General features: G+C 42.0%; 1 protein-coding gene across 2 annotated transcripts; it reads right to left on the reverse strand.

The window, feature by feature from the left end:
• Nucleotides 1-7,576: 7,576 nt before the first annotated feature.
• sap30bp (SAP30 binding protein) lies at nucleotides 7,577-24,521 on the reverse strand. Of its 2 annotated transcripts, none has more exons than XM_085760661.1 (10): nucleotides 24,362-24,521; nucleotides 23,096-23,205; nucleotides 21,988-22,032; nucleotides 17,879-17,918; nucleotides 13,750-13,838; nucleotides 11,672-11,763; nucleotides 11,456-11,568; nucleotides 11,312-11,370; nucleotides 10,642-10,732; nucleotides 7,577-8,168 (listed from the first exon to the last, which is right to left on the reverse strand). In XM_085760661.1, the coding sequence occupies exons 1-10, from the start codon at nucleotides 24,453-24,455 to the stop codon at nucleotides 7,987-7,989; spliced, it is 915 nt and encodes a 304-aa protein (XP_085616787.1). In that variant the 5' UTR covers nucleotides 24,456-24,521; the 3' UTR covers nucleotides 7,577-7,986. The 2 variants fall into 2 exon arrangements, with proteins under 2 accessions (XP_085616787.1, XP_085616788.1); XM_085760662.1 differs by having other exon boundaries at nucleotides 7,579-8,165.
• Between the last annotated feature and the right edge of the window lie 83 nt (nucleotides 24,522-24,604).

Raw genomic sequence — 24,604 nt, forward strand, 5'->3', positions numbered from 1 at the left:
ACCTCCATGCGTCAGCCCCCCCTCCCCTGCTGCATTCCTCCCCAACAGGACCTCACCTGTGTGGGCTTGAGCGTGGGGAGGGAGGCCCCTCCTCCCTGAGCTCCTGGGAGTGGCCCTCAGCAGAAATGTGCCTACAGGCTATGGGAAACGGCTTTGTGACTGTGTGTTGACACAACCATGTGCTCATACAGACGGGGCACATTTTCTACTTGTCAAATATTTGACAGGGAACATCATGGTTGCTACATTATCTTTTTACTCACTTTCCCTTCCTTGTCTCTGTATTAAGATTATATACCAGCGTGGAAAGCCACACATTCCTAAGCAGATGAGAGAGCAGCATGGCCCCGTGTGTGTCCCTGTGACGCTCAGTCCCAGTGCTCACTGTGTATGACAGCGCTGCACAAAGGAGCTCACAAAGACAGAGTGCACCAGACTGTGGAGACCAGCCTACAAGTATTCACAGCCCCCTGACAACTTTAACGGAGCAGCGCTTCCCATACAATGAACCTCGCCTCCATGACAGCAGATAAACTACTTTCGTGACATGTAGCCTATCACTGTTACTAAAGGAGAGGAGAGGAAGACCTGCAAGGCAGAGAGAGCAGGAGAGAGAGAAGTCATTGATAAAAAAAACAAACTTCACACCAACTACTGTGACCAACATGAGGACCTGCCTCTGATAAAAATGTATCTGTTCTGAAGTTGAAGTAAGTAAAATCTGACTGTTGCTCACCTGTCGGAGCATGTGCTGAGAGTTTAGTCTTTGCCCCAGTGGCCTGCATGGGCTCCAGTCTGGCCTGTGGCTTAAAAAATAACCTCAAAAAGAAAGATAACACTCTCTATTAGTATTTTATTTTAGTATAATAGTATTTCAAAGTAAACCCAACAGAATACACATTGTTGGGTGATTATTGTTGTAGTTATAAAATCAATATTTGACCAAAGGTGGTCCAGACATGTACTAGGTTTTGACCCGGTCTTGTTAATCGCTGTTTATACCCAGAATGTGAGATAAGTTCTGTGCCAGGATTCACTGACTAATCTGACTTATTCGATTCTTATTATCTGGTGTTGCATTCTTGCTTGATATACAGTATTGTATGTGATTTCTATAAAAAACAACAACAACTATCTTACAAAATGTTTATATATCTCCATATATGTATAGTAAATATACAGCAGGGGCCTCTCCAAACTGCCCAAAATGTAAGACTATTTTAGGGACAAGATTTCACTGCCTCTGGGAATGCGAAAAGATTCAACGGTTTTGGCAAACTGTATGTGATGAGGTTAGTGCAGTTTTTTTCAACCTTGGGGTCGGGACCCCACGTGGGGTCACCTGGAATTCAAATAGGGCCGCCTGAAATGTCTAGTAAATTACTAATAAAAATATATTTTTTAAGTAATTATTATTCTTTTTAAAATAATGATTAAAAACACCACACACAATCTTAAACAACTCCTATTCCATACTTCGAATATAAATCAATTTCAAATTAAATGCAGCACATAAAAATATCTGAGCTGGCGCATCTTTACTGCATGTGATCCCGGGGTTGCCAGAAATTTGTGATGTCAAAATGGGGTCACAAGCCAAAAAAGGTTGGGAACCACTGGGTTAGTGTGATAATTACTGTAAGCAGCAACTACAGCCTAATCCAATATTATGTTTATTGGGATATATCCCTGAATCACTAAGATCACATAAGAACACTGTACATGTTGGGCCGAAAGGCTGTTATGACCAAATGGTTAGGAGATGAACCTCCTCTGTGGAAGTCTTTACTGTAATATCAGCCTTTATTTCTCTGGAAAGACTAAGATTTCATATTACTGTAACGGTCAGAACGACCTTTTTACAGCAAGGTTTGACAAAGTGTTACAAGTACCTGGGAACTCAGAGTGCAACTGCCTGAAATGTAAGACCTAACAAGGACCTTTGAGATCATTGCTGTGGATGTATTCTGGATTTGCTACATATCTCATATCTCATATAGATAGATAGATAGATAGATAGATAGATAGATAGATAGATAGATAGATAGATAGATAGATAGATAGATAGATAGATAGATAGATAGATAGATAGATAGATAGATAGATAGATAGATAGATAGATAGATAGATAGATAGATAGATAGATTTGTCCTTTACAGGAAAATTGTTTTCACCATTCCATACATGCGGCCTCGAGATATCGAGATATATAATCTGTATGCACTCTGCTGGACTGTTATAATTTTGAAAATGTTCAATAAAAAGAATGTTAAAAAGAAAAAGAAAAACTACAACAACAACACCACCACTGAGAGCAGTTGCAGGAGTAGTAGTATGAGGATTGGTGCAGGCCTGTGCTCCAGCTCCAGTTTCAGATCACACAGATCTGGGATTCAAGAAAACAGCTCCACTGAACAGATCTGAACATACTCAGTCATGCTCCTAGCAACCACATCTGGTTTGGTACAATGGGCAACTTCTCTGTGGGAGAAACACCTCTCCTCTCCCCTCCTCCCCTCTGGCTGCATGGCTGGCTGTTGGTGCCGGTCCAGACAGCTTTCACAAGTCGGAGGAGGAGGAGCTGAAGGGTGTGGTCCACTCACTGTATCATTCCTCCAATCTGTCCGTCTGCCCACAGTGCAACAAGTAAAGCGCTTTCTGCGCTCCACTGGGGCTTTCAGTACAGGTAGTGACTTCCTGCCGTGAATGCACCTGGTCCAGCTGTTTACTACACCAACACACTGAAACATCCCTATGACTGCTTTTAACCCCTGACTGATTGTTTTATCATTACAGTTTCTTATTGTTTCCTATATTTTATGCTTGTATGTTTATTTTATTGTGCTTTTATCTGATGTTTAAACTGTAATTGTAATTGTTTTAATTGTAAAGCACCTTGGTTCAAGGTGCTATATAAATAAACCTGACCTTGACCTGACCTTGACTGACTTGAGGGTCTGTCCTCTCATCACCTTTCTCCACCCTCCAATCAAGTTCTGGGATTATTCCTCTGAACCAAGCAATACAGGGGAAAAAGGGAAAATGTTATTTGCACTACGATTACATCTGGTCAAAGGGAGCCTAACTGTAACTCAAAATATGGTGGTGTGTTTTATACTTTACATCCAGGCTTGTTTCCCCTGCCATAATCATAACTTGTTAATAAATGACAATGAATTTCTGTGGAAACAAACATGTCATGAAGCAAACAGATACAAATTCTGGATGATGCTGATGAACCTAATTACCTACCAGACACAAGGCTTAGTAGTGTTGATAAATGTGGGCTGACTCTGTGGCAAACAACAGGTCAGTGGCACCAAAACATTAGGATGAAACAACTCTGATTGGACTCATCTCTGGGGAGAAGCCGGAGATCCATCATCTGGTGCAGCCACAACAATCTGGAAAAAAAATAAGAAGTGGAGACTGATTGTGGAGTACAGGAAGAACCCAGTCCCAGCCGCCCTAACCACCCTGTACCACATTGGAGAGAGAGAAGGGTATTATTATCCACTGAGGGACACCTGCCTCCTCCTTACAGCAGGCATCCCAGCTCCCAGTTTCCTACAGATGTGACAGATGTGATTTGTGAGAGCTCATGTCCCACAACACCAACGTAAACCTCAACATGTAGTGTCTTTATAGTTTTTTGTTTTGTTTTTTTCAAATCAAACCATCAAATCTGGGCCTTTATCTGCAGCATGATGTCCTGTTTGTCACATGTCAAAAACCTCTGTCAGAAAATATGTACTGTAACACTGGTCTCATAAACAAGGCCAGAGACCCCCTTGTCTGCTGCCCCCCACCCATATATTGTTTATTTACTATAGTTTCCTCTTCTTCTAGTTTGTCTTTATTTATATTGTGTTGTTTGTAATTACATCTGGGCACACAGTGAGCAATCATTCTTTATTCATTGTGTTTCTGCAGAATTAACCAAATCAAATTCCTTGTAGGTTACGTCTGCCTACCGTCTCTGCAACGTCATTCTGATCCTGATTCTCTAGAAAACTTAATGAGATCACGTTATGGGTCATTCCGCCAAAAGAGTGCCATTTGCTCATTGTAACTCTTAAAAATTAAACTTCATTTTTCATTCCATTTCAGTATAGAATTTTTTAATATACACATTTACTCATTCAAAATGAGTAGGCTACTGGTCAATCTCAGGCTACTTTATTTAATTTATTGCTGGTTTTATCATTGCATTTTTGAAGAATGAGTAACAGCAATGAGGGTAACAGCAATGAGTTTTTAGAATAAAATCAGCAATTGTGTGAAATCCAGCCAAATAGCATCTATACTAATAGCTTGAGCACACAGAGCACATTCTTAGGATTTAACTGAATATTTTACTTTTGATATCAACAAACACTGTCTAGAGATAATTTAGGTAACAGGAATTAGTTTTAAGAGTGACGGACCCTGACATAGCTACAATATCATTCAATTTCAGGAAAAATAAATTACAGAATTTAATGTTGGTCTTCCCATGACTTTCAAAAGACCTAAATGATTTCACTTCCAGCAGAACATGTCACTGGTGGAGAGTTTCAAAACTTTTAGAGTGTAGAATGTGTCCGGGTAACAGCACTGAGTGAAAACCTGGGGACGGGACTAAAATGTGAATTTTAACCAAAATATAATTAAGTTTTAATTAAAAAAATGTTATATAAGTGTAGATATAATATAAAGTCACACTAATATGCAAAAAAAAAAGAGATTTTAGAAGGATTTTATTCATTATGCATTGTGGTAAACTATAGCATTTGGCTCTGGGGACATGCAACAAAGGCTATGTTTCAGTGTTTTGAAAGCCTTTTTATAGTAATTAAAAATTATATATCTTTAATTTCTACAATGATTCATGTGTATGGTGATTTGTTTATTAATTAAATGCAATTTATATTATATTATTACATGTTTTTATACATTTAATATGCTGGGGACAGAAATGGCACTCTTTTGGTGGTATCGCCCTTATAGTACCTTGTTTGAATAACAATAATCCACTACTGTCTACAATCAGGACACAACAACACAGAGTTAATGGGACACATCTCAGTGAGCAGCAGGTCAGAGCTTTTAGCTGTGACACAGTTAAATCTGTCAACAGCTTTAATCAGGGAGATGTCACAGATGCTTATTATGTTAACCAGCTACATGAGGGTTTAACAGAACTTAAGTGTGTTGAAACTGTTGTGAAAACAGCTGAGAGTGAAATGGCATGTGGAAGGATGGAAAGTTTGATCTGGGGAAGTTGCGACCTGTTCACCAGGTGTGGCTTGTAGACTCACCTGAACACTGCACGTCCAAACACACACACACACACGCACACACACCGTGAAACAGTCTCTGAATCAAACCTGATGAGCTCAGCAGATTTCACAACAGTCAGAAATGAAGGAGCTGTGATACAGTCTGACTGCTGGTTAGAGCCGACTCTGTTGGGAGAGCATCAGTTCTTACAGCTTCAGTCTGTGTGTGTTGATTCATTACAACCATCATCCAGTGTGATGAAGAACCACAGGCTGGTTCAAGTCCTCCATTATCACTCATTTGGAACGGGGCGTTCCTCAGCGCTGGATCTGAACTCCAGCTTCTGCAGAAACATGTGATAAAGCAGGAAGGACTTTGTTCATGTTGATGTTGTGGGTGTGATTCACCTGAATGACTCAGATCCCCAAACTGGCCTGAAGCCAGCGTGGACGGTGCAGGGACCAGCTGCACACCGAGACACCAACATGGACTTCATCACTTTACAATGTATACATACAAGTATTAAAATCTAATTATGTGAGATTTCCCATTGCAGTGGCATCTCCGAGTCGACGACCATGTTGCTTTGGATAGGACAGTGCAAAGACAGAAAAGAAGGGAGAGTGACTGACTGCTTTGGGGCAAATTCTGCACATGTCGTCTAACCAGTCGACCACCAGTATCGTTTCATCCTCCTGTTGTCCTCCTGGGTCAAGGAAGGAAGGAAAGAAAGAAAGATGGAGGAAGGGAACAGATTGGATCAAGGAAGGAAGAAGAACGAAGGGAAAGAAGGGAGGAAGGAAGTGAAAATGATGGTGGGAAGAAGGAAGGGAAAAAGGAAGGAAAGAAGGGTGGAAAAGGGGAACAGATTGGGTCCAGGAAGGATGAAGAAGGAAAGGTGGAGGGAAAGAAGGGAGGGAGGAAAGAAAGAAAGAAAGAAAGAAAGAAAGAAAGAAAGAAAGAAAGAAAGAAAGGGAACAGATTGGGTCAAAAGGAGTGGAGAAAGGAGGGATGGAGAGATAGAAGGAAGGGAGGAAAGAAGGACCAGTCGAAACAGATTGGGTCAGTTTGACCCCCCGTCACACACACACACACACACACACACACAACCCCTGCCTGCACAGACGCATCAAAAGAATAACGTGATACAAACTTTTATTTAATTAATCTGATTCTTTTTATTCTATTTTTAAATTTTTTTTTTTATCTTATTTTGTTTTATTTTCCTGTCCATTTTCCTTTGCTGTGTCATAATTGTTATCATCTCCTTATAAGCAGGTCGGTTGTAGGTTTGTGTTCCTACTGTCTTTGTTTATACATGATTTTGATTGGTGTGTTATTGGGATTTTAAACTTTCTATATGCACAGATATAATTTTGATAACCTCACAACCTCAGAACAGACAAAGCTTCTTGTTTGTTCACTGTTTACTACCACACTTTCCCCTTCCAGTCAACTTTCCATCACTATGATATTTTGGATATAACACTCTCTGAAAAGCCAGCCCTTTCAGCCATGTTTGAATTAGGGATGTCACGATTATAAATTTTCTTGGTACGATTATTGTCAGAGAAATAATCACGGTACTACGATTATCATGATTATTATGCATTAATTAATTTCACAACACTATGAATGTGTAAAATCAAATATAGTCAAAATATAATTACATTACTCATTGTTTACACAAAATATTTCAAGTATCTATTAATATATGACCAATTCTTAATCCGCAGGGGAAATGTTTGAAATATTCAGGTCATAAATTGTCATCTATACCAAATGTTTGCGTTTATTTTAATCGTTTTTTTTTGTTTTGCTTTTTTTTAAATTAAAAATGACACGCTAACATTTAAATTCCTAACAATTCAGTGTTACATTAGATAAATGGACCAGTATCTGTGCATTTACCTTTATTTTTGCGCACATCTGCCAATAAGGTTCCAACATCAACTTTTGTGAAAGTAACGGTATTTAGGAATCTTTACGATCAATTAATTGTGGCGTTTAATACCACGATTAATTGTGAAAACAAGTAATCGTGACCTCCAAAGTTTGAATTCAATCATGAAAAAAGGAACTTTTCCACAATATTACTATCCCAGACTGTGGAGTTCAACACAGCAGCTGACAGATGGAGGCTCTTCATCTGTCATTAGTTCACAGGACAGTGAGAAACTTCTCACACCACTCAACCTGCTGAAGCTCCATGTCAACACACTGAGAAGAAGTGAATCCTTGTTACATGTTCATTATGAATTGAACACAGATGTTAGAGAAGTCAGAGGCCTAAAAACACACAAGTCCAACAAGTCTAAAAAGGCAACATCTGATCTATTTATTCCCAATCATCAAGACATAGTATGTACAAGGTTAAAAAAAATCTGACATCAGAGTTTGAAGAAGAAAAAGAACATGCTGAGCGACGACACAAAGCTGCTACAGAGGCATGAATTGAAAACACTGAGCCAAGACTGCGATATAAAAATAAACTTTGACAGACCTGTGTCAGAGCTGTTTCTTACTGAGCCTAGGACCAGTTCAGAGTCAACTCATAAACAGGAGGATAAAGAGGAGTCATTGTGATCAGCTCTGCAGGCGTCGCCGTGGATACGAGCTGTGATCCGGTCAGAGAGACGGAGGAAGGCGGCGGGACCGAGTCGCGGCCCAGACGTCCTGCTCTGCGTGGTCGTCGGAGGGAGGACGGCCCGTCCCCTGCTCCTGTCACTGCTTGGCCTTCTTCAGGATGGTGCCGACTGCGGAGATGACTGTGGTTTTGGTGCCGCTGGCGGTGGTCGTCACGGAGACGACGGCGGGCAGGGTTGCCGTGGTGGTGATGAGCGTGGGCTGGGCCAGGGTCACGGGGATTGCAGAGTCCCACTTACTCTTCCTCTTCTGGGCGTCTGCTGGTGAGAGAAAAGTGGGATCAGGACCTAGACAACGAGCTTGACCTGGTTACCACGGGGACGGATCGTGTCTCGAGCTCGGCCTCTTATTGTTGTCGCCCCCTGTGGACTGTCCTGGCTGTCGACAACTGTCAATACATACTGGTCTGAAAGCTCTGAGACAGGTTGGTTTAGCAACAAAGCTAAAGCTAACAGCTGAGCTGGAACCTCTAAAGTGGTTATTTTTGTTTATTTAACCTTTACTTAAAAGGGATGGTACAAGATTTTTGGCAAATTCGCCCATTGCCATAATCCCTATAATAATATCATAGCAGTAGGTTCATTACCTTTAATTATTGGTGCATGGTGTTTTGAGATCCGCGGGGCGCGAGCTGCTCAGCTAACAGTAGATACAGTTGTCCCCTGTCCTTCATCAAACTCATCAACTACACAACCCAACAACTCCAAAACGCTCTGGTGGACAAGTTGTGACCTGCACATTCACCACGCTATCAAATAATAACGTATAATTATGTAACATTACGACACATGCAGCAAATACTCTGAACTTCTTGCGCGAAGTCGCTCCGCCCAGCAGCCGTGTCTGAAATGTTTTGGATACTCATTTACCTCGAACACAACTCCATCTTGTAATGTTACATGATTACTTCATAGCGTGGTGAATGTGCAGGTCACAACTCGTCCACCAGAGCGTTTTGGAGTTGTTGGATTGTGTATTTGATGAGTTTGATGAGGGACAGGGGACTACTGTATCTACTGTTAGCTGAGCAGCTCACTTTTCTGCCCCGCGGATCTCAAAACAACTTGCACTGATAATTAAAGGTAATGAACCTACTGCTATGACTATAGGGATTATGGTAATGGGTGAATTTGCCAAAATGTTGAACTATCCCTTAAACCAAGAATGACATTAAATATTACAACATTTTACCATTATGTGTGAAAAGTGTACATCATAAAGTGCAGCAGTTTAAACAATGTGTAAAATTTAAGAAAAAGTGCAACAGCTGTGATTTTTAAATGACTTAAAACACTGGTACTGTCCGATGGTTTTGTGTTAATGTCAATTAAAATAGCTAAAATCCAAGTACAGATTGAAATTCGTGACAGGAGAGGGAAAGAGGAGGTAGCACCAACTGGCTCCATATTTTCTGTCCAGTGTGGTGTTGCCATGGTTTTCTAAGATGTTCTATTTGACACTTTGCTCAGGGGCAGTGAGAAACAAAAGCTCTGACGTTAGGGTTAGTCACATTGGCTCTTTGCTTTGTGAGGATCATATTCAGCGCGCCTCTAAAATGAGTCATTGGGCTCATAAAAAGGATGAAATGGTACAGTGTGTGTCCGGCTAGACTCTAGCTGCTAGAGGGACAAACACAGGAATATTTCTCTAAGGCCACCCGTCCTGTGTCGCTGCCACTCATTCAGTGCAGTTTCTATGGCAACATACAGTACGTTGGTGAATCTGTTTTTCTGTGGTTTCAGTGAAGCAGGCGTGGCTCAGTCCAATCATTTAAAGGGATACGCCAACATTTTTTTCCCCATGTCTTGCCTCACTCCCGAGTCCATGACAAGCAGATAGACACCATCCTTTCAACTGTGCGTGCAGTAACAAGGGAGATAGAGCCGTATCGCCTGTAATTAGCTTAGCTCAAACACTGGAAGTGCATAGGTAGTGTTAGCCTGACTCCTACCCGAGCCGAAATCAGCAGTCAGAAGCTGATTTTATTTTAGCTCTGTAAATATATCACTTTATTAACATTTCAGGAGTTTTAGGCGAGAAAGTAGCCGTTTAGATCAGCAGTTTGTCTAAATACCAGCTGTTTACAATTTTGTTCGGACAAATTCGGCGCTACTCAAGCTAGCCGTTGTGACCAACGCACTTCCGGTTACTTTCACAAAATAAAACACCCGTTGCCCTTTACATACAGAAGTGCTTTTACTTTGAAATAGGAAGCTAACCTACCCTCGATGTAGCTAGCTTGAACCAAAATAAACCGTCTTTGCTTGAACCCTCCGTTTTGACCGATCTCGTCCCGTTACCGGCATTTGACCGCTCAAGATGCCTTAGCGGAGAGTTTTGTCAGCTCTGAGACGAAGATCGGTCCGTTTAGAGTTGCTGAAGAGCGTCTCTGATGACTTTAGGTGGAGGCAGGCTAACACTACCGATACACTTCCAGCGTTTGAGCTAAGCTAATTACGGGCGATACGGGCTCTCCCTTGTTACTGCACGCACAGTCGAAAGGATGGTGTCTATCTGCTTGTCATGGACTCGGGAGTGAGGCGAGAAACGTAAAAAAAAAAAAAAAAATGTTGGCGTATCCCTTTAACTTTGAGTTGTTCATTCTGTCACTAATTTTGATTGTTGTAAAGATTGGACTGGATTTAATAACCAAGCTCACAGTACCAGGGGTCAGAGCTACAGGGCCGTGCTATAGCACCAGGCCGGACGGACGCAGCAGTGATGGGGGTTTACCTGTGGCTGTGGTGGTGGTGGTGTTGCTGGTGGTGGGGGCTGCTGTGCTGGACGGGTTGGTTCCCTTCTTTGTCCCCGTCACAAACTCAATCTATGAAACACATAAGACAATATGACTTGGGGCTGGTTGGGCTCAGTATAACAACAACAACAGTATTAATGAAGTGTATCTGGTTTCTTTCTCTCATTACTGCAGCTGGACACAACTGATTCCACTCTTTGTACACTTCATTTACATGTGTACAGGCCCATATCATTTACTGTGGACAGGGAGCCACGGTGTTTCTGGTTAAACAGGACACACGTGTGTTTTCAGTGTTAAACCAGAAACACCATGGCTGCTGCTTCCTCTCAGAATGAGAATGAGCTTCATTTGTTTGCTTTTTTAATGCCTACTGCTGCTGTAACATAAGAATGTCCCAGTTTGAAATTAGTGAAGTGAAGTTAAGTAAATCCATCCATCCATCCATCCAGCAGCTGTGTACGTCTTCTCTGAAAAAACTAATCTGACGGTTAAATAAGAGTGCATCTGTTTTTATCAGGTTTAACAGTGTGTAAAAATGCATACTGGTGTTTTTTTCACTTCTGGACCATTTTCGTGCAAAGGCAGAAACACTTGTGTTGGTTCAGGTGTGTTCACTGATGGACATCGAGCGAAGTGGCTCCTCACCTTGGTCCTCTCCTTCTTGGCTTTCTCCAGTTTATCCATCTCCACCTTCTGAGCTTTAGCTGAAGAAGAGAGATAAGACTGTGTTCAGCTGTGATCTCACACTCAGACCCACATACAGACAGACACACAGACACACACACTTACCCAGAGCCTCGTAGTAGGAGTCCTCTGACCAGCCGTGAGGATCAAACATGTCCTTTGGGTAGTTGGTTCCCAGTTCATCTATTCCACAGAACTGGATGAGCTTCTCGTAGATACTGGAGGAACCAGAGCAGGTGAATATAGGTGAGTGTGTTGACCTCCTTTGTCAATAACTCGCTGTGTGTGTGTGTCTATGTGTGTGTGTAGTGTTCAGTGTACCTGGGATTTCTAAATTCCTTCTTCTTCTGGATGTGGCTGTTGGTGTCGAAGTCTCCGTGGAGCTTCCTCTCGTACAGCTTGTGGATCTTCTCCTGACCAAACACAAAGCAGAGGAAGGTGAACCGACATCAACACATATTCATATTGTTTCTACTAATGTTTTATTCATGCCTCATCAGCTCATGTAGATCCCCAGTGATCCACATCTGGTGCTAAAGTTAGATAATCTGATTAAAAAAAAAAGGTTTTGAGTGGAATCACGATCCACGATCACAGTCTTTCCTCTCTGTGATGCTTCATTCTGAGGTTTGTCTGCTTGCCTTTCCTGCCCACAATCCCCTCTTCTGCTTCTGACTGTCACAAACAACAAGACTTCTTTCTTACTTCATGTGGAGAATTCATTTGGACAGAGCTATTATTTATGTATGAGGTTATAGAGTGTTTTCTCTCCACAGCTCCTCCCATAACTAGTTAGTTGGCCAGCTGGGGAACAGTAAATGACTGTAAATTATATGTTGAAGTCAGGTGTATTTATCACACAAGTTATTTCAAAGCATATCTAACACTCTGCTCATGACGAGCAGCTGATACAGTGTGTTTCTGGGGGAAATCACACTATGGTCTGTGATAATACGAGGTTCAGGAGCTGACAATCAGTTGGATTTTCGAAGCCCTGGGCTAAGAGCCTTGGAAACGGTTCGATAATGAGCACAATCAGGCTGTTGTGTTGTGCTGCAGCTCCGTAGCTGGAGGGCAGGGATATCCAGGCAGCTCTGGTGAAGGTGAATCATAAGGTGGGGAGGTGTCAGCCCAGCAGGGAATAACGCAGAGCTTTTCACTTACTGAATCAGCTGTGTGTCCTGACCTGCCCCAGCTCCTCACTGCAGCTAACCACAGAGAGGGAGAGAAGGAGCTGCAGATACCGAGAATGACAGACAATCATACTGAAATTACAGGGAGGAGTGTCAGGATTTATGAAGACACCAGAACCCATCTCTAACCCCAGAGGGAACCAGTGGAGCTGAATTATTCACGCTGATGGAGAACATCTGGGTTTGACTCAATCAAAACCTCCATGATGGCAGCAACTCGTCTCTGAGGGAGGGGAGGGAGGGAGGGAGGATTCATATCTTTATCCTCCTACTCTTTACTCTCCAAACAGACAGAGACGTTTCTTTTAGGATCAAATGATCGACCTGTAAAGGTTTTATCAAGACAATAAAACAGGTCTAAATTCAGAGGCTGAAAATTGAAGCCAACAATGAAGAACCAGAAGTTGCAGTTCCACTGTTGAGTAAACAGTGAGTCTTCAACAGCTTTTTGTTCAATATTCTGATTGGCTCACATTTATCCATGCATTATGGGAAGATCTTTCCCTTGTGGGAAAGCGTTATAGAGGGGAGATTAAACTGTGAGAATTATATGATGATGGAAAAATGGGATAGTTTTGGTGGACAGATGTGTACAGTTGTCTACCCTGCATACTTACCTGCCTGCCTTGTTTTTATTTCATTTATTTTCAGATTATTATTATTTTTAATATGATTTTTTGTTTGCAATAATGAAAATGTAATAAAAACTTTAAATTATAAAAAAATATTCTGATTGGCTGAGAGTTGGGGCAGAGTCAGACACTACCCAGACGGAGACAGAGCAGTTGCCATAGTTCTTGAATGTTCCTCCACACCTTTGCCCATTTTTGGACAAGCAGGAAACGAGGGAAACATCAGTGTTGTACTGTAACTTCGCTACCATAGTAAAATGTTCTACTCTACTTATCTACTTCTATTACTACTTCTGGCAACTTTTACTCTTACTACACTACATCTCCTGAAGAAAATATGTGCATTACTCTGATACATTTCCCCTAAACATCTCAACTAAACCAAAGAAGAAAGAAGAGGAGGAGGACTGATGGACTGACACCATCATGGAGGACCTGCTTCCAGCTCTGCTCCTGATGTTACTCACAGTAACACAATACTCTTTATTTACAGTCTTTGAGTCAAATACACAACACGGGGACCCAGAACATCTACTCTACTGTGGTGACACTAAGCACAGTTATGATGTCAGACCTGTAGGTGGTTGGAGCAGCGTCCGGGGGGCTCGGGGGGGATCCTGATCTCGTCAGGTGACATGTTCCTCACCTTCTCCGAGAACAGAGCTGGAAACAGACACACACACACACACACAGACACACAAAACATGAGTCCTTACATGTTCTCAGTTAGCGGCAGCTTTCCCTCTTCACTGCGTTAGCATGTCTCTACCTGCACAGCCAGGGTTAAAGGGATAGTTCACCCAAAATTCAAATTTCACTCACCCTCATGTCGACTAAGGGCTGGGAGAAGTTTCAGAGTCCTCCATGCCTTCTCTGAGTTACAGTGGGGCTCCGTGCAGCACTTAATGTCCATATGACGGTTGCGAACAGAGCTCACTTTTCTTCGTCCAAAAAGACACACCAAAAAACATCCAAATACCTCCATAGTGCTCGTCTGTAATGTCCCTCTTGTATTGAAGCCCCAACATAAGAAATTGTTCCGAAAAAAATAAATAAGTCTATATTTCAAGCTTGTTTGCTGACGCCGGCTCAAATCGTGCAAAATTTGGACGGACCAGGAAGAGGAGCTTCCGCTACAATTTTTTTCAGAACAATTTCTCATGTTGGGGCTTCACTACAAGGCGGACATTACAGACGAACTGCGTGGAGGTATTTGGATGGTTTTTGGTGTGTCTTTTTGGACAAAGAAAAGTGGTGTCCGTTCGCAACCATCATATGGACATGCAGTGCTGCACCGAGCCCCGCTGTAACTCCGAGAAGGCACGGAGGACTCTGAAACTTCTCCCAGCCCTTAGTCGACATGAGGGTGAGTACTAGATAATGAGTGAAATTTGAATTTTGGGTGAACTATCCCTTTAAACAAGAAGCTGCTGGTGTGACCCTACCATCAACTGACTGCTGAGTGGATGAATCAGAGGGAAGGTGGGTTCAGGACCAGAGACCGGACTCAGATATGAAGCAAAGGGTCAGTGTGTGTTAGGCCGACACTGCATCCACAGTGTCCCTGACTCCCTGTGTGTGTTTCATAAGGCAGCGAGGTATAAGGAGTGCACGCTCAGGGCAGGGAGTGGCTGTTGTTGGGGCGAGTAACGAGAAGGGAGGCTCCTCTCCTCTCCCTCCCTGCCCTTCTTCTGTTTTCCCTGCTCTGCTTGTTTTGGAATTTCTCTGACTGGAGGCCAGACATTCTTCAGTGTCACTCTGGAAAAGTCTTTACAGTCACTCGGTGCCATCAATCAACTCTCAACAACTGCTGAGAGTGAGAGTTTGTGTGTTCTGTGCCGATCGTCCGCAGGTAAAGACTTGACAGGACATGAGAAGATGATTTTGTTGCTTCATATTAAAGAGAAGAGGACACTTCCATAGAAACTAACCACAGAGCAAAGCAGGGTGTTCAAGGTTTTCTTCAGGAGACGCACATCAACTCAGTGACATGGTCAACAAACAGCCCTGATCTCAACCTGACGGAAATTTATAGTGAAAACTGAAAAAAAAAGTGAATGCCAAGGCTCCATTCTGCAAAGTTTATTTATGTCCATCTCTCACCCTGAGGTTTCTCCTACCAGAAGTTGCATTTGTTCAGACATGAATGAGATTCTCAGAGGACTAAAGCTGTAAACATGGTGCATTAATAAAAACATTCACCTTTACATTATGAATGGACCCAAAGCTGTAACATTAATGCAACATGACCATATGGTAGTGCAGTATAATTTGATGAATTGCCGTGGAAAATCAAGCTGTTATAACTCAAGCACACACTTTTCAAACTGGCCCAGATGTAGGTATGTAGGAGTCCAGCCTGTGACGTCCACTATCACAACCCATAGTACTTCTGCTGGTAGATTAGTAGTTTATAAAGGGTCATATCAGTGCCCATTAATTGGTCCTCTATTAATGGTGGTGTGAAATTTCAGCAGCTACGTTAGAGCTGTAGTGAAAACCCATACCACAACACAAATTCTCACCAGTGTACTTTACTGTTTATACCCGCCACTCTTATTAAAGAAAAGTATAATTCGAATGAAATACAGGTTCACTCTGGTGGCTGCGTGTCGACCTGTTGGCAAAGATAAACTCAGATATAGATGTTTTATTCCCTGTTTAATGAGAGTTCCAAAGTAAAATGGTTTAAAATGAAAGTCCTGGATCTGTCTCAGACTCTTCCAGGTAAGGAGCCGGCAGGTTGAAACAGATCCTTAGTGAGCAGTGAAAACCAGGAACAGAGCGGCACAGACCTGCACTGAGCACAATGCTGAGTCTGTAACTCACAGTCATTTTAGCAATACTAGGGAAATGTTGATTTGATATAAATGTTTTTTTTAACCTTCCTAATCAGTTTGTTCATGTTTGATTTCAAGTCTGAAAGTGCTTCTGATGTGATCTGAGAACATACAGCCTCCGGTCCTGAATACAAACCTAACCAGCAGAGTGATGAGTCAGTCAGGTACTGTAGGTGTTTTATGTAACTACACTGGAGCGGTAGGACCAAATCTAACCAACATAGACTGAAGAATCAGTGGAAGAAGCTTTTCATAACAGCAGGTATTAAGGAGACCTTTAGTCTTGTTCACAACGGAGTGGAGTGGCACCATAATGTGCACTTACAGAGCCATGGACAGACACACACACAGAGCTATCTCTGTGTGCTCTTGTTAACACATCAGAGCCTCCAATTGGTGTATGTGCTTTTTAAAGACCCCCTCCCATGAAAATCGTGTTTTCGTGCTTTTCACATGTTCCTGTAAAAACTTCATAATCACAATTTAAAGAACACAGAGAATGTTTAAAAATAACCAAAAAGGGTCGCGGGAGGGGGACTTTAAAAACATCCCTGTACACAGTGTAACTGTGGTGTTTCAGGGGTAACGGCATTATGCTTCGTTTAGCCTCATCTATCTTAAACATCTAGCTAAGTGTGAATATATCAACAGGAAGACCATGGGAACAGAAAGAAGATTATTCTCTGCTTCAGAATCACCATCTGACTCACAGAAACAGGCCTGAGGCTGTGTGTGTGTGTGTGTGTGTGTGTGTGTGTGTGTGTGTGTGTGTTTCAACAAACACACAAAGGGCTGTGTTGAGCTGCTGACACTCTGTGACATTTACTGACAGACAGGACAGAGGAGCCAGGCTCCGCTGCAGGAATGTCAAGTGTCCAGGCCCAGAGTCGCTGCAGTGGTGAAAAGTGAAGCTCCTCCACACCACCACACCACAGACATGATGAAGGAGTGAGCTCTGCATGTGAGGAGGAACCGCCGGCCTAGACTAGTTCAGTGTACTGCACTTCAATTTCATTTCCTTTCTAAATAAATTATCTGTCCCGTGCCTTAGATATTATAAATGAGCCCACTGGTCACCCTGTCACTGCCCTTTTTCTTCCTCTCTCGTTGGGTAGACGGTATCGTGCAATAAAATGCTCCTCCTCTAGGCATGCAAACTGTTTTTTTCCTAGTGCCGTGCGTAGCCTGAACAAACAAAAATTGTGCATTTAATTTTTTTTCCCCCATGTTAAATTATGCTCCTGCAGGCACTTTGCACTTTACATAGTATGCATTTTTTGTATGTACTGTACTTTTTCTTGGTCAGCCTATCCATGGGGTCAAATTGTCCTTTTTTATCTTATCATTTCTATTTATTCTATCTATTGTATCTGTTTATTGATTGTTTTATTAACAATGCTGTCTATTGTCTCATTGTCCTAAGTGTTCCTGTTTGAGCTCTTGCAAAATCCTTTTCCAATGTGGTCTCCTTCCACAAATGGCAAATAACTGCTAACTGACTCTCTGACTCTAATGATTCTTCAGCAAAGCTACACATCATCAAATCATTGTCCTCTTCTTATTCTGCAGTATCACAACAATAATTACTGAGTTTAACAGGGACCTCGAGTATCACAGTTTTTTGGTGTGACAGATTTGTGAGTAAAACACACACACAGACTAACTTTAACACTCCCTGTATCACTCACTTCCTGTCTGCTCTGACTGTACCACACCTGTATAGGGCACTTGTGACTCACTAATCACATATTAAAGACTCACACCCCACCAATCAGTCACTTTTTAACTAACCTAGTTCTGCTGAGTGGCTCGTACAATAGCTAAGCTGTTAAAGTGTGTGCATGTGTGTGTGCGTGTACTTACCAACTAGCTCATTGGGGTCTTTTCTTTCTGCCTCTGGGATCTACAAAAACACAGAGACAGAGATTATATATATTTAGTCTTGTCAGTCTAATGACTTCACTGCAGCAGACTGAGACACTGTGGTTGAATACAGTGAGGAACACCCAAATTGATGGCTACAAGAAAGGAAGCAGCCTCCGTAAAAGTGTTAGTTGTATACATTAATGAGTCAGTTTAAGTGAAAACAGAAACATTTCCCACCTGAGGGCTACTAATCACAGGTATGAATGCAGCGGTGAACAGAACAGAAGCTTCTAAGAAGTAAAAGAAAGCAGGGCAGTAAATCAGAAGGACTCTTTCCAGTGAAGGCCTCAGCGGGAGGAGTTAGAGAGTCTTTACGGCCTCTCAAACACGCTGCCTGTGCCAGCAGCACTGTGGGCCGAGCACAGGTTCAGCACAAAGGAACAGGGCTGTTATTCACAGGAATCCCGTCATCACCTAGCAACTGCACAGGCACCTCAAAGAACGGCGGTGAGACCGGCCAAATCACCGAGAGCTGGAGAAGAGGAAGGGCCGGTTGGAAATAATGTACAACAACAATACAGATATAGGAGGACACCGGCTGTCTGAGACGACGGAGACTCATCGTCTCACTGAGCCGAGACATGGCTGGGCATACTCAGTTGTTTTTTTTAACTCATCAAAACGCAGCTGCTTCAGGACACATTAAACCTGACAACTAGGGATGTCACAATTATACATTTTTTTGACACGATTATTGTCAGAGAAATAATCGCAGTACTACGATTATATGTAAAATCAAATATAGTCAAAATATAATTACATTACTCATATGTTTGCATAAAATATTTCAAGTATCTATTAACTCATTGAGTGCCAACCACGTAATTTCTCGTTTTTCGTTCCCATGCGTTGAGTGCCAAAAATGTAATTTTACGTTTTTTGCTTCTTTTTTTAAATTATGAAAATAGACACTTTAACACACCTTTATGTGTAAATTTGGGGACTCTACGACGAGCAGAACTGAAATAGATGACGATCAAAAACTCATGACAGCTCACGATCTGGAAGTTTTTTATCATAACTCGGCTTTTGCCAACGGAGTTCTGCATGTGGATGCAGCTTGGAGCCGAAACAGGAAGCTCTCAGCCAACAGTCCCGCCCGGTCTTCATCTCGAGCAACACCGTGTCCTCCCGCGGTAAAATGTGATGGTCCCTTGATCAAAGCAGACCGCTGGCACCGACCCGTACCACAGAAGGACCGCGACCACCGGTGGGACCGGTGTTCCCGAGCTGCTGTGGCCGAGAGACCATCACATTCCGCGGCGAGAGGCTGTGCCACGGCACGGTGCGTCTGTGTTATTGTTGTTGTTTAGTGGCTTAAGTCTTTTAAATTGGGATTGCTGAGTTCCCATCTGCACAACACATTTACCATCTGGTATGAATAAAGAAACCTTGACCTTGACAGGCACCAACACAAAACACCATGTCCGTTGCATGGTCAAGTGTATGTGACTGATCAAATGTACAGTACACCATCAGTGATTGGTCGACCAGGCTCATCAAAGTTTTGGAATTGGTGGCAACAAAAAAACTGGATTGCAACATCCCAACAGATAACTTAACTGTTCATTTTTAATCAAAGTGGGTGAATTATTAACCTAAAACCAATCCACCAATCCAAAACCACCACAATCTACAGATGAATAACCTTCTCCACACAGTTCAGATCTTTGTCTGTTGTATTGGACGACACACCTGTTTTGGCAGCGCACAGGAAATCAAACCTACTGTTTGTCTCTAAATAACTTTTGCAGACTTGACAGATTTTCAGGTGGTAGACCAAGACTAAAGGGAAATTACCCTGAACACGGACCCTGAACATCTGTAACAGATTTCACCTGCACATGGGGCTTGATGAAAACCAAAGATCACCACAGACAGTTGAATGTCTCCTGATGCCCGTGCTTCTCTGCCCTAGTGTAACGGGCCGTCTGCAGCAACACTTCAAAGACTTCATAAGAACTCAGTGGCTCAGGTTAAAGGAGGTTCCAGCTCCGAGCCGACTGCTTATCTGCACTTCAGCAGAACTGTATCAAAACGCCAGCACTCAATCCGTAGATAACAGAACTGTAGCAATAATAAATGGGAGGGACAGAGTCGGCACAGAATTCATTTTTACTGTGCATTACTTTGCCAGCAGCCCCACATCACTAGTTTGACAGGTACTTGCAATATCTGCAATGGAAATGTTGCAAGGGCTGGTGATAGCATTGCAAAATACGATCGGATTGGGTACCGGCCGATAAGCTAAGCCCAGGTATTAGCATCACCATTGGGACTGAAAAAGCCACATCGGTGCATCCATAACTAGGGCTAGAAATACAATTTAAAAAAACAACATTGAATATAAAAATATTTTTGTGCTAGAAGATCTGATCACTACAGCATGTCATGCATTTTGTTTTTATGTGATTCTATGAGCTGCAACCCAATTTGCCCTCTGGAACATTAAATAAAACTGAACTGAACTGAACTGGTGTGTGGTTGCATTTTAAATATAAAAACTATTAAGTAGTTTTAAATTGTGTGGATCTGACCTGAAGCAAATCAATGTGTGAGATGTGTGGAGAAATGTGTGTGTGGTGTACCTGTTCATACACAGTGTAACTGCTGTACTTCTGTTAGTTTGTTTTGGGGATTATGCATGTCTGAACTGTTGGTCATGTTAAATAAACAGTGCATCAATGCAATCAGTTTGTTCACCTTCATAATGTAAACATTAATGGATGCACCATGTTCGAGTCCAGGCCGACACATCTCTTAATCCAGCCTGCTCTGAGTGAGCTCAAACACAAGATGACTGATGGATGCTTTTCATCATTCACCCGTGTTCATATCATTCAGTTGATGCAACAAACAAAACACACCTGGTGCAAAGGTTGGATCGACTGCACACTATCTATAAAACTGTTATTTGTATTATTATAATAATCAATTAGTATCATACTTTATCATTAGTATTATACTGATGTGTTGTTTTTATTATTGGTATCATACGGACATTCACATGAAATAATAATTGGTATCATATAATATCAAAATAGAGAGTGGGGGTAGGAGTTCATACGTTTTTACTTCTACCTACTCCTTTTTGAACATGTTTATGTTTATGTTTATTTATTATTATTAGTTAATTAGTAATAAAATGATTAGTTTTTTTGTTTGTTTGTTTGTTTGTTTCATATATTCTTTTTTTTCTTCTCTGATAATGGTAATTTAGTTGGTTTTGGTTTTGTTTTGATTTTCAGAATAAAGATTTCAATCAATCAATCAATCAACCCCCACCCCTGGAAGAAGGACAGTCAGCTGGCTGCAGTTTGCAGGTCAAGCTGTCAGTTGTTTTACGGTGACAGTGCAGTGGTTTAACTTCCATTAAATATCTGAATACTGCAGCTTATAATGACACAATCTATTTGATTCATCTGAAAGTAAATCATTTAAAGTAGTCAGACAGTCTACAATAGAAACTGAATTGTTGTGTAATGCCCTTACTGCCCCCTTACCGTACGTCAGCACAGATGCTGACTTTGGGTAAAGAAATTACCCACAGTTCATAGCGTTGTGAAGTAAAATACTGTTCCATTCCTGTTCACAGCATCTGGACCCTCACAGACTCTCACACTCAGTCACATACAGCTGACGTCAGTTCAGTCAGTGAGGGTTCAGGGTGTGAGTCTTTAGGGGGCGGATTGGACCTGGGCCATGCCTGTGACTCACTCTCTCTCACCTAGAGGCCTGCCCCGAACATCGTGTACACACAGATGATCAGCATGGTACAAGTTTCTGCAGGTTCAGGTTTAACTCACATGAAGGTGGAATGCTCCATCAATAACAATCTCAGACCTCGTCTCATCTAGATTAAGTTCCAATTTGGTGATTGAAACACACATAGAACCACAGCACCATCTAGTGTTCATCCTTCTTCACATCTGCTGTCACATCTTGTAAAAGAGCTGTCCCGTATAGTCACACAGGAAATGAAACTTGAATCAGAACTAATCCGTTTCAAGATCCAGTCCATCTCTCACCAGATAGTGTTCAAATACCTCAACATCCTCTGCGTCCCTCCCCTCGTCAGAATCCTCCATCTCCTATAAAAACAAGAATGAGAGGGTTAAAACCATACAGGCCAGAGAGACAGGAGGCTAGGAGGGGCCGAGGGGCAGCACACACCAGAGCCAGAGCCAGAACCAGCTGCAGATTTATGTTTTAGATTTCTTTAGACTTCTAATCAAAATTGATTTTTGTTAAAAGCAAAACAAGAACATACATCAAGATCATGTAACATGTAACTGTAGAGACACTTTGGTGTGTAACTGACTGAGGAGAGACAAGACAACACAGAACAATACTCTGCATCTGAGCCTGTATGAGTGCAGACCAATCATTTGTATTTTCACTGTAATCGCAATAGGAACACATTAAAAAAGACTGACTAAAGGGAATGCAAAACAAACAATTCATCAATGGTACAGCTATTGAGCCAAATGAACTGGAAACAACACACAGCAGCACACACAGCGTCTCATTCATGAAACGTGAGCAGCACGGATTTGTCTGTAAACTGTATGCAGCGGAAATTTACGTGGATTTCCGCATTCATCAATCTTTTAGTAGTGCCAATCTTTTCGTAGCTACTCTCAAAATCTCAAAATCTACTGAATGATGAATGAGACTCAGTGTTTTCACAAGCTTTGTGAGCAAAAAAAGGTGCGTTATCATCACACCCCTGTTCAACAAGCCTTTTGAACTGCTCCACCCACCACAGTAACTTTAAGTTAATGGTGAACTATCAGTGTTGAGGCTGTACAGCCCTATGCACACTGAGATATCCATTCATCATAACATGTCTTCATTGCAATACTGAACATTGTTATCGTATACTGCAAATTCCCCCATATGTTGCGTTGTCGTTGAAAAGTATCAGTCACATGACAAACACAGTCATATGACCTCCAGCAGTCGCCTGCATCAACCACCTCATAATCATAAACACACACACAATGCTGCCATTAGAGGGGCTGTAGCAAGGACTAAAACTATGAATATTTCAGCTTCACTGTTAAACTGACCTCTGTGATATTTAAATTGTGATTGAACTCTGAGTTATAACATGACAATGATAACACTGAAACCTGAAGCTCAAATACTGACCGAGTTGCTCTCCCTGCTGTCTTCATCTCCAGACACCTTCTCTTCTACATCCTCAGTCCGGTTCAGGTCATCGTCGCCGTAGCCGTAGACCAGTCCCGCTCCACGCGCCCCTGGAGACAGACAGGAGAAGGTGAAGAGGGGAAGAAAAAAGGCAATCTTTAGTTCAATATAGTGTAGTTTTAGTTTTTGTAAATTCTCCATCATGGAGACTAACGCCCTACAAAGCAAGGACCGTCTGTCTGTCTGTGTGTTCATCATAGCTCTTGTGCAGGCAGGTGTCTTGCAAATGGCACAACAGAGTGCACCACAGTTTGGTCATGAAGATATCATTAAAAAGCAGCAGCCATCCACTCCATCTCTCACACCGAAGCACTGATCATCGTGATGTTTGGATGTAGCCTAGATCTATCAACAAGTGTGACCAAGTTAAAATCAAAATTGAGGATGAGGACATTCAATGAATCCATACATTGTCACTGTTTCGAAATCTATTTCCTGATGTACACTGTTGTGGTGTTCTCAGGTCTGTTGTCATTAACATTATTATGTTTGCTGACTTTATCAATAATTATCAACTAAATCATCATTGTGTATAATGGCCAGGGCTCAATTAAGTTGGTCTAGGTAGCTAATAGTGAAGGCTAACAGGTTGAATGTGTTCACGCACAGCCCAGTCTATTCAGCTGGACACCAACTCATCCATGGACAGTGGACTAAGGCAACTATCCAATGGCTAATTTAGGCTCTTTGTCTTTGGTTCGTTGTATTCAACAACTCAACTCAAACATACTTCCTGATATAGCTCAATTTTCCACAATTTGTATTTTAATATCGATTTTGATATTCCACAATGTAAAAATGGGGGAAAGAACAGAATATAACTTTTGTCGTGTCACTGAACCAGTGAGCATTCAAACACATCAGAAAACAAAAACAAAGAGTGCACTAAAAACAGACACAACTCTTTTACGTTATTATAACGTATGTAAAAACAAACCGATGTCCAAACATGAACCCCGTTACTTTACAGTTAACACTGACATGCAGCAAGTATCATTGAGTTTGTTGACAAGCATCAACTAAACCTAACCCTACTATAAAACGGTTTAGACTGAACCAATTTCATCTTTAATCAAACAGTTTGATTCCCAAGTTAGCTGCGATGGCTAGTTCCAAGCTAACGTTAGCTTCCATGTAGTGTCCCGCTGTAAACGGCGTTTTATCTCCACCTGACTGAAAACAACTATAACCTTTAATAACATGTACCTGTCTCTTCTGGTTCGGGTTCAGAGTCGGGCTCTGAATCGTCTCCATAGTCTGCCAGAGAGGAAAGTGGAAGACTCTTTTTAGCACTCGCCATTGCTAAACTAAACAGTCTGCGTCGCGTCGCAGACACGTTTGGTCGCAGGGTGATTACGTCAGTGAAACTGTGATGCGCGCGCATTGATCGTGAGCGCGCAGCTGCCCCATGGCTTCACGGAATAAAAAACAACAACTTACTATTACGTT

Source organism: Trachurus japonicus, chromosome 19 (genome assembly GCF_045865225.1).
Source record: "Trachurus japonicus isolate A0001 chromosome 19, Traja_1.0".
Classification (NCBI taxonomy): Eukaryota; Metazoa; Chordata; class Actinopteri; order Carangiformes; family Carangidae; genus Trachurus; species Trachurus japonicus.

Coding starts and splice junctions, on each gene's coding strand:
- sap30bp (XM_085760661.1), bottom strand. CDS start 24,455: ATGGCGAGTGCTAAAAAGAGTCTTCCACTTTCCTCTCTGGCAGACTAT. Junction 22,033..23,095: donor ACAGCAGGGAGAGCAACTCG/GTCAGTATTTGA, acceptor TTGTTTTTATAG/GAGATGGAGGATTCTGACGA. Junction 17,919..21,987: donor GGGACGCAGAGGATGTTGAG/GTATTTGAACAC, acceptor GTGTTTTTGTAG/ATCCCAGAGGCAGAAAGAAA.